At 38.9% G+C, this 9,626-nt stretch overlaps 2 protein-coding genes across 2 annotated transcripts in view; both read left to right on the top strand.

Annotated features, from left to right (window-relative positions):
• tbcb (tubulin folding cofactor B) lies at positions 1–6,168 on the top strand. The gene is made up of 7 exons (XM_020624530.1): positions 1–175; positions 881–1,058; positions 1,204–1,347; positions 2,406–2,502; positions 3,799–3,990; positions 5,363–5,435; positions 5,561–6,168. Exons 2-7 carry the CDS (start codon positions 936–938, stop codon positions 5,673–5,675), a joined length of 744 nt encoding a protein of 247 aa, XP_020480186.1. The 5' UTR covers positions 1–175; positions 881–935; the 3' UTR covers positions 5,676–6,168.
• Positions 6,169–8,341: 2,173 nt separating this feature from the next.
• The window catches only part of clptm1 (CLPTM1 regulator of GABA type A receptor forward trafficking), a 14,018-nt gene continuing 12,733 nt past the window's right edge, over positions 8,342–9,626 (top strand). The window contains exon 1 of the mRNA XM_020624524.1: positions 8,342–8,471. Coding sequence (XP_020480180.1) covers positions 8,421–8,471 — 51 coding nt within the window. The 5' untranslated portion in view covers positions 8,342–8,420. The remainder of the gene's footprint in view (positions 8,472–9,626) is intronic.

The following is a 9,626-nucleotide window of genomic DNA, read 5'->3' as shown; positions in this document are numbered from 1 at the left end:
TGGGCGTAGCAGGAATTTTTGGTAGAACCACGGCGAAGCTAGTTGCACCTTCTCTAACGCTAGTTAATTATGATGTAAGAGTTATGGATTCCGGTTAAATTGTGTTACGGAGAAGAATCAACATTATTCATAAAATTGCTTTTTGAGAGAGATACCATCGAATACATACCTACTCGTAAGTAGCTGTAGCAACGTTGTCAAATAATCGAGGATTCTGTGTACGACGTGATTATGCTGCTGCTAGCCACCCAAACAGCTACCCCTTCTGTGGCTAGCTCACCTAAACTAACGTTAGCTAGCTAAAATGAGGAAATATGTTATGAAATTTGAACGATCATAGTTGATAAATTGATTAACGATGATAGAAAAAGATGGGGATTCACCAGCTTCATCTAAAGATTAGCTTCAGTCCTAGTATATGCTTAATATTCCGGGAATAACTAACTAACGTTACTCTTTGGAAGTAGGTGTAGTCTTTGTTTTTGTAGTCCATTGGAATTACCTTGCAAGAAAACTGAATTGATTAAAGTTGGCATACTATTAGGTTTTATTTATGGCCTGAATTTATGTCACATTATTTCAGAATCAGAATCAGCTTTATTGGCCAGGTGTGACAGACACACGAGGAATTTGACTCTGGTACATCGGCTCTCAATGTGCAGACAGTAAACCAGCATAAGGCTGTGTAATATAACAAAATAGCAGTATTAACATCAACAAACAGTGCAAACAATGCAGAAAAAGCAGTATAAACAGACAGTAAACAATGCAGACAACAAGGAATGTTCATTGAAATGAGATAAATAGGGATAAAAACAGAGTACTTAAAGCTAGAGACCTCTGTGACTCTGTATAATCTGTACAATGTATATATACACAGGTATTTGCGCAGTCCTTCCAGATTTTCGATCAATAGCTGTGTCCAAACAGTGTGGATGATGGACGGTGGAGTGACAGTAGTTACCAACCCCATTGTGAATGTGCGCCTAACTAGCACCATCTCCTCCTTTGAGGCGCAGCGCCGGTTCAATAGAGGGATTAGTATAGCAGAACTGAAGGTGAGCCTTATTTTACTCTTAACACACACTTTACTTAGCTCAAAATTTGTACAGGTTGGCTCGAACTTAATCTAACCTGCACAACACACTATAGCTTAATGAGTTCTTTGCATTGCATGTACTAGTTTGTGTGTACTCTATTTAGGGAAAGTTGGAGATGGTTGTAGGCGCACCTGCCTCCTGCATGGACCTGGAGTTATTCAGTGTCTCTGACAAGTTCCTGCAGAAATTGGATGACAATGAAGCTCTGCTGGGTTCCTATCCTGTGGATGATGACTGCAGAATACATGTATGTAGCTGCTCATTTTAAAAGCTCTTTTATTGTTAACACAGTGGCCTAGGCCACTGTCTTATTGTGCTAAAATATATGAAGCAACAGGTTTTCAGATTGTTGTTTGGTTCCAAATTCCAATTTTGTCTGTGTGCAAGAATACATTTACTTTAAAATTCAATAACACTCAGTTTTAACCTAACACAATGTGAAATCTGTTATGTGCTCACAAAATGGGTGTAAGGGAACGTTTATTTGATTTTATGTTTGCAGTAAAACATTTTAGATTGTCATGAAAATCATACCTAAGCCTGCACCTTCATATTTTATGCAATGAAGGTACAGAATACTTGCTTTTTGTTTGTTTGTTTTTTCTGTGAACTGGTTTGAAAGTGAGACCTTTTATAAGCTGAAAAAACTTTCAGTTTTTAGGTCAAAGACATTTCACCTCTCATCCAAGAGGCTTCATCAGTTCATTTTGAGATCTCTGCCCAAACATGCCCACCAGGACAATAGGCATCGGTCCACAGGTGAGGGTTCAAAGACAGGTAGCGATGCTCACCGATACTGGGCTATAACGACCCCGTTGTTAGGGGACATTGTTGGGCATCAAAGGACTGAAGCACCACCGATGGGGATAAATATCTCCGACTCAACACCAGTCAGTCAGAACTGATGAAGCCTCTTGGATGAGAGGTGAAACGTCTTCGACCTAAAAACCTAGTCCAGTTGATTTTTTTCATCTTACTATGACGTGGATGACTGAGAATTTGCACGGACATGAGACCCTTTATATTTATACAGTGAATAATGGTTACCAAAATAATGATCCTTTTCATGTTGTATGCACTTAAGTTCACCCGCAAGCAGAGAATGTATACAACAGTTGCAGCTCACACATGCGGCTACACGCAACAATGATGGAATACACTGATCATCTTAGCACTGTCATAATTACTGTGCTTGTTTCAAGCTTGAGTGATTTGTAGTTATTGACTAAAATGTGCATAACTGCTGGTGTGGTCTTTTTTTTTTTTTTTTTTTTTTTTAAATCTTGACTCTCATTTCTTCTACAGGTTATTGATAGAAGTGGAGGTCAGATGGGTGAGTTCACTGATGTTTCCAAAGTGGAGAAGTTGGAAATCTCAGATGACGCTTATGGAAAAAGAACAGGTAAGCTCTGCCGTGCTTAAAGTTCTCTTATTTTTAATTCTCACAGCAGTAAGCATTTTCTGTTTTTAGTAGTAAAGGAATATGAAATTTTTCTCCAATTTCATGACCAAATGGTATTGGAGCACATTATACCTACAGTATTAAAAATTATAGCTGGTTTGGGCCAGTCAATGGCATCGGTGTCATCCAGGAACTGCCTACGCACTCTGGCCACATGAGGCTGGGCATTGTCCAGGAACCCAGGACCCACTGCACCAGCGTAAGGTCTGACAGTCGCTCTGAGGATTTCATCCCAGTATCTCACACCAGTCAGGGTACCATTAGCTGTGACATGGAGGTCTGTGCGGCCCTCCAAAGATTTGCCTTTCCAGACCATCACTGACCCACCACCAATCCAGTCACGCTCAATGATGTTACAGCCAGCATAACGTTCACCACGGCATCTCCAGACTCTCTCATGCCTATTACACATGCTCAGTGTGAACCTGCTCTCAACTGTGAAGAGAACAGTGCATCAGTGGTGGATCTGCCAATTCTGGTGTTCTCTGGTGAATGCCAGCCGAGCTGCGCAGTGCTGGGCTGTGAACACAGGTCATACTAGAGGACGTTGGGCCCTCATGCTACCCTCATGGAGTCTGTTTCTGACAGTTTGGTCAGAAACATGCACACCAGTAGGTGCTGGAGGTCATTGTGTAGGGCTCTTTAGCGCTTCTCCTGTTCCTCCTCACACAAAGGAGCAGCTACCGGGTTGTTGCCCTGTCCATCTCTCCTGGTGTAAGGTCCAGTCTCCTGGTATCATGAGACTGTGCTTGGAGACACAGCAGACCTTCTTGCGCCTGTATGTATGGATGTGCCATCTTGGGGTAACTGGACTACCTGACTGGGCTGCAAATACTGCCTCATGCTACCAGTAGTGAACAAGGACACTAGCAAAACACAAACCTTGAAAATAATAATTCAGGTAGAATAGGGGGACAGCATACTTGTGCTTCCTAAATGGACAGATTGATTTTCCTGACATTTAACTGACTTGGTGTTATACTGTCATGATTATTAGTATTCCCTTAATTTTTTTAGCAGTATATGTGCTTTTATCATACCCATGATTCCCTTAATTTGTTTAGCAGTATATGTGCTTTTATCATACAGTGATAAACTTGGTATTGTTTAGAAATGTTAGTTTATTTTTGCTAACCATTCACAAATCACTCACAAGGAGCCATTCAGCCTTATTTACTGTAATACACAGTTTCTGCTGCATTAGCTTGGTTTTTGAACTATCCTGTGCTCTTGCAGACACAGCAAGGCATTTCATTATGAAACAACGTGTTGGCCGCATCAACGAGGAAGAAATGGCCAAGAAGAAAGCCGAGCACACTGCTCGAGAGGAGGAGCAGAAGGCTGCTGCTGATGCCATTTCTGTTGGCAGCCGATGCCAAGTGCAAGTCCTTGGGCAGCCCACCAAGCTTGGCACAGTCATGTATGTTGGTAAGTGTGGATGAGGCTTAGCTGGCTCACTTTTTTTAAGAAACTGCTGTCAATGCTGTGTTACTGAGATTATCTGCAACTGAGCAAATTTTGTTGTAATTCATAGTGACCAAGACCTGTAACACAATGTAGCCAATCTGTCGCTTTTTACTCAATTTTTGAACATTCATTTGAACATGATTTTTAAAAAAAAACCGACGACAACAATTCAAACTGTAATGACATGTTCAAATCCTACAATGTAGGGTATGTCAGTAAGCACTATAGGCCATTTGATGTAATTTCCCTTGGGGTCCAGCAGAGGACGTTTGACCAGTTGCATGCTGTTACAAGTAAGCTTGTAACTTTATGTTTGCAAGGACAAAATGCAGGATAGTATCAAGCAAAGTTGTGCTGATCGGACAATAATGACACCGGAGTGGTGTCGAGGTTAAATGGTTTGTTGACTAAAAAAGCAGATGCCCACTCAAGTACAACACAACCGAGGATTCATTTGAATGAATTTTGTGTCACTTTGAACATTGTTTTAATGTGATTTTTGGAAAAAGTGACAATCCTTATGCAATCCATAGAGGAAGAAATGTAGCTCTTTTTATTCATTACTCTGATAGTTTTAGGAGACCAAAATGTAACTGATGAATTTCACTGCTGAAGTGTTTCTTGTGTTGGTGTGTGTTTTGTTTTGTTTTATGCTTTATTTGCACACTGCTGTTAATGTCCACATGAACCAAAAAAGCCTAGAAAATCAATACATCAATTAGAACCAGTCCTACAAACAGATTTTGTCCTAAATGTCACATGGGAGAGGTTTGAGAATTTGTGACATTAACCAGTTTTTTCATACTTAGAATTTTCTCTTTGATACAAACAAACAAAATTCATGAGTCCAGACCTGTCCTTTTAGTCATGAACAGACAGACTGCTCTTCTTCCCAGGCAGAAATGGCTTGCTGATTTACTTAGTTATTTTTTTAAATTCACTGGAATGTTTCATCATGCTTGCTGTTACATTTCAGTAGCTAAGTAGGAAAGTAAGAAAATAGCCTCAGACAGTCCTCAGGTCTCTGTCCACTGTCGTTCTCTTTTTTATAACACCTGCCAACAGAGCATATGAGCGAAGTTGAGTGGTGAGAAGTTGGCTCGCGCTCCGCTCACATGCTCTGTCTGCTAGTGTAACATCATATACACTAGAATATTCTTTGCCCTAATATCTCACTGATTGTCAATCCCTTTGACTGTATCACACATTAGTCAATGACCTCTTTGCTTTAGAAAATTGTTTTTAGCATCTAACTTCATGTAGCCTGATCATGGCTAACCACTAAGGATAGGAGTACCTGGTGTAATGAACAATTTTGTTACATTCATTGCAGGTACAGCAGATTTTAAGCCAGGCTATTGGGTTGGTGTGAAGTATGATGAGCCCCTGGGAAAACACGATGGAACGTAAGAGCACTATCTGTCTATCTAGCTCGCTATACAAGCACTGCATTATGTCAGTCATGCCTGTCTTGACTTTGCCTGACTCTAACCATGTCCTCTTTTTTTTTTTTTTTTAAATGTCTCCACAGTGTTGAAGGGAAGAAATACTTTGAATGTGAGAACAAATATGGCGCATTTGTGAAGCCTGTGAATGTGATTGTAGGAGACTTCCCTGAGGAGGATTATGGTTTAGATGAGATGTAGAACTTCACAGTCTTTCTTTCCTGAGCTTTAAGCCTCAGCCTGTTCTCCATTCACCAACCAGAGATGAAGGAGAGTTGTCTTTGCATCTTAGTTTGTTTTTTGTTAGTTTGTTTAGTGCTTCTCTGGAAGGCATGATCCAAAGGCATTTTAGCCTCAAGATCCCTCTGAGTAACTTCACTGCAGCATGACAGAAGTTACTGCCCTGTAGTGATCTCTTTGTGAGCTGTTACAGTAGTAAAAGAGGATAATCACTAAATGAGCTCATACCAACAAGGGTTTGTTTATGTTGCATGTGAGACAGTGTAATGAAAATCAATTACATTTCTCTTCATTTAGTTCACATCAGTTTGTACAAAGATGTTTGTATATAACTGTTAATAGTAAACTGTAGTCTTATCATTTTCAAGACATTACTGAGAGAGCATTCCAAGAATTGGACAACTGTTTGTCAAAACAAACATCTCCCCTAAAATGCTTTGACACTAAAAAAAAAGTGGTATTGTTGTGTGTTTTGCTAACATGATGTGCAGTTGAGTTAAAGCAGAGAACCATTTTCCAGTCATTGGTAGTGAAATTCATTCTGCTGTTTTTTATTAACAATTGACAGACAGGAAATTAACAGTTGAAGAAGGAAGAACAACAAATCCCACAAGTGTTAGTTGTATTTTGAGTCTGGTGTACCCACCTTCACCTTACTGAGAGAAAACTGTTGTTCCTGTCTACTGGCATTGGAGTTAACACTGTCTAAATATGGGCGTTATATTTGGAAGAAGTGTAAAGAGGGGAGATGGTTTCTAAACAACTTTATTTTATTTTATTTTTTCTTTGTGTACACTGTGTAAAACAGCCCCAGTGGATATAAGATGTAGTTCTTTTTATTTTTCTGTGACTGAAATCCTCTTGTTGAAAATTAAATTGTTTGCACTTGAATGTGTCTTGCTTATATTGAACCATCAATTAAAAATAAAGACATTTCAAGTTTAAAATTTTGAAGGGGCTTGAATTCACTTTTTTTTAATACATGTGATCACTTTAACTTATGCACTTAATTTAAACTGAGCTCTGTTTGTCATAGTGATGGCTAAATCCAATAATTATGGAGAATGTATTCTAAGAATTGGCCAGTGGAGATTTGCATATTATAACATTCTCCAAAATAGCTGATTCTTCTCTGTCTTTAGAACTCAAACTGATCTGTGTGATTAAATTTAAATTTACAGAAAGTTCAAGATAGCATTTGATTTCATGTTGTTCCAAATAGGCTAAATTTCATATGTTGTTTTTCATTCCTCCAGTTCCATATAAGCATGACTCAGAATTAAACTCCGTAAATCTCTGTTAGCACTTAGCCCTTTCTACAGCGTGCAATTACCTTTTTCATCCTGTAGTATTAGTCTTTTGTTCTGTTGAGTAGTTTAATAATAGATCATTTAGTGGCGATGGTAAAGTCTGTAACATGCCGTTTTTGTTTCCCATTAGTAGTGTAAGCATAAAATGTACCTATGAGATGTACAATGCACCTTTTAGCTGTACATTTACACCCGGTTGGCAGTCACAGTAATATTTCTAAACACAAGAAACTGCAGCACCTGTAAAGGTTTCACAGGTTTACTGCTCCTGTATCCACATGTTACAGTGGATGGTCTTGTGTTTATGTCTCTGAACCATCTTAACAGTGAACAGCTGCCTCAGTCCTTTTCCAATTAACTGCTGTTCTTTCCACTACAGTCACAACACTCAGCCTAAAGAAAATGTATACATACATGTTTATGTCCATTTGGAGAAATGAATGAAATTTGGAGATTTATTGCTTAATAACTTGTCTGTAGCTGTGTTTTAATACTAAGTAGTACATATTTTCCATTTCCCCTTTTAAGACAGCTCTAATTTTATTGTTACAAAATGCATGACTTAGCACAGTGTTTCATGCCACTTCATCAGCCTTGTTGCAAAAAACAATTTACAATATTTATCAGTGGCTGAGGCCGCTTACCCCAGCAATTGTTTTTATATGAGGTCAATTGGCAAATGACACAGACAACCACAGCAGTTTTTTCTCACCAATAAACAAGGTCTCAAGAATAAACAGCACCCCTTGAAATTAAGCTGTGTACATTATTACCCTCATGTCGACATGAAATGTAGCTTTTGTAATATACTGAGTCAACAGACTATCTGCTTGTTACCTGTACACATACTTTAGAAACATCTGGGAAACTACTTGAATGATATTTTGTTGTACTACTTTGTAAGACCTCCAAAAATTACATCAGGGTAAAGTTTTTACATTACTCTTTGTAAATTTTTTATTTATAAGATGAGATGCCTTCAGGTAAAAAGTGATTTAAAAAACAACAAAATTGATATAATTGATATATACACTTCTGTTAAAACTACATGAGATGCTGTGGTTTAGTGACATTTCATTGTAGACTAGATTTTTTTCCTTTCTTTTATTTAAAAATAATATTTATCTCACTTCAGTTCATACCTCTGTTATTTCACTACTGTTACTGTCACTTTTGCTCTCACTTGTGTTAAAGCTTGAAACAAAAAAAGCTTCAAAATTCACGAGATACTGTAATTTAGTGGCATTTCATTGCAGACTAGATTCAATCCTGACTGCATCATTTCATCATTGAAGACTCGCGTCATTCCAATGACGCTACAACTGACGTCTCGCGAGACTGAACGCAGTTTTCTAGCCAGTAGTGTGGTGTGCGTGCGCGACAGAGAAAAGGAAATATGGCGACACAGGAGAGTGAAGCAGTCAAAGCTACTGTGAGCAACGGCGAGGTAAAATTAATGACATTTGTGTTGCCTTTTTTACTTTTAATGAACATGGATAGTGGGTCACTTTGTTTGTTTGAGCGTTGAGTCGGGGACTGTTAACACTTAAACGTGTTACTCATCGTTACATGAGCCCCAGTGACGTTGTCAGTGCCGGTTGGTTTTAAAACGGCCCCCTCCTGTCGATAACGATGTGCTGAGAAACCCTGGGTGTTAGCGAACAGATGTACCGGGGGAGAGGGTCGTTAACGGTGACATCTCACCTGAAGATTTACGCTAAAATAAATCTCAAAAGATGAATAGCTGACTTCAAGCGTGTTAGCGTCAGCCAGGTGATTCTTGTAGTGTGCCAGTTAGCTAACGATTATCACAAGGCCTGAACCTGAACAACGCATCTCGTTTAACCAGGCCAGTCTGAAGCAGCTCACACACATTTCTTACCCAATGTCAAATCTTGTCACCTGCCTTTTATTTACGGTCATCAGGGGATTTTTGTTTTGGCTTAGTATACATTTTTTCTGGCAGCTCATCTTGTTAAAACGGACACGATTAGGTTAACGTTATGTGAACTCAAGGTGATATTCTTCCAGTTTTCTGTAATCCGGGTAAAACGACTTAAACTCTCCTATAATCGTGGCGGTATCTAGCAGCTAGCAGTTAGCTATTTTCAGGATGACGAATGCCTGTCACAGATTACCAGAGGTCATAGTGAATCATTGCTCCATAAAGGCAAACCACTGGTCCTCCTTGTGCTTAAAATAAAGGCTGTGCCACACAAATACAGAATAATTAAATGAAAGATCTATTCTTTCGCTTTTAAATCTAGATGCTTTTGGTTACATTAATCAGATTCTCGTGACATTTTTGTCCACAAAGTTGGTGTGTTTTTATGTTTTGCAAAAAAAAAAAAAAAAAAACCACTGCTGTAAAATGTTGAGCATTTTTAGTTGTCAGGGATTTATCTTTAAGAAAAACTTATGCTTGGGTCTGTGATTGAAATGTATTGATAAGAGATAAGTGGTTGAAAGTAGGGCAAGCATATTACATGCACTTATCTCTTTGGTAATAAAATCTGACTGTTTAGGTTCGGGTAAGGTGTATTGGTGGGGCAGAGAAATGAGTGCGGTATTAATCCAGGGGAAATGCTAAGTGGCTAGTAGC

The sequence above is a fragment of the Monopterus albus genome, unplaced genomic scaffold (assembly GCF_001952655.1).
Source record: "Monopterus albus unplaced genomic scaffold, M_albus_1.0 scaffold328.1, whole genome shotgun sequence".
Classification (NCBI taxonomy): domain Eukaryota; kingdom Metazoa; phylum Chordata; class Actinopteri; order Synbranchiformes; family Synbranchidae; genus Monopterus; species Monopterus albus.
This window is presented reverse-complemented; position numbering and strand designations above follow the sequence as displayed.

What these genes read in the sequence shown, in the direction of transcription:
- tbcb (XM_020624530.1), top strand. Translation starts at nt 936, where the DNA reads ATGATGGACGGTGGAGTGACAGTAGTTACCAACCCCATTGTGAATGTG. An exon ending in CGCTTATGGAAAAAGAACAG is followed by an intron (nt 2,503 to 3,798) that starts GTAAGCTCTGCC and finishes GTGCTCTTGCAG; the next exon opens with ACACAGCAAGGCATTTCATT. An exon ending in TGGCACAGTCATGTATGTTG is followed by an intron (nt 3,991 to 5,362) that starts GTAAGTGTGGAT and finishes CATTCATTGCAG; the next exon opens with GTACAGCAGATTTTAAGCCA.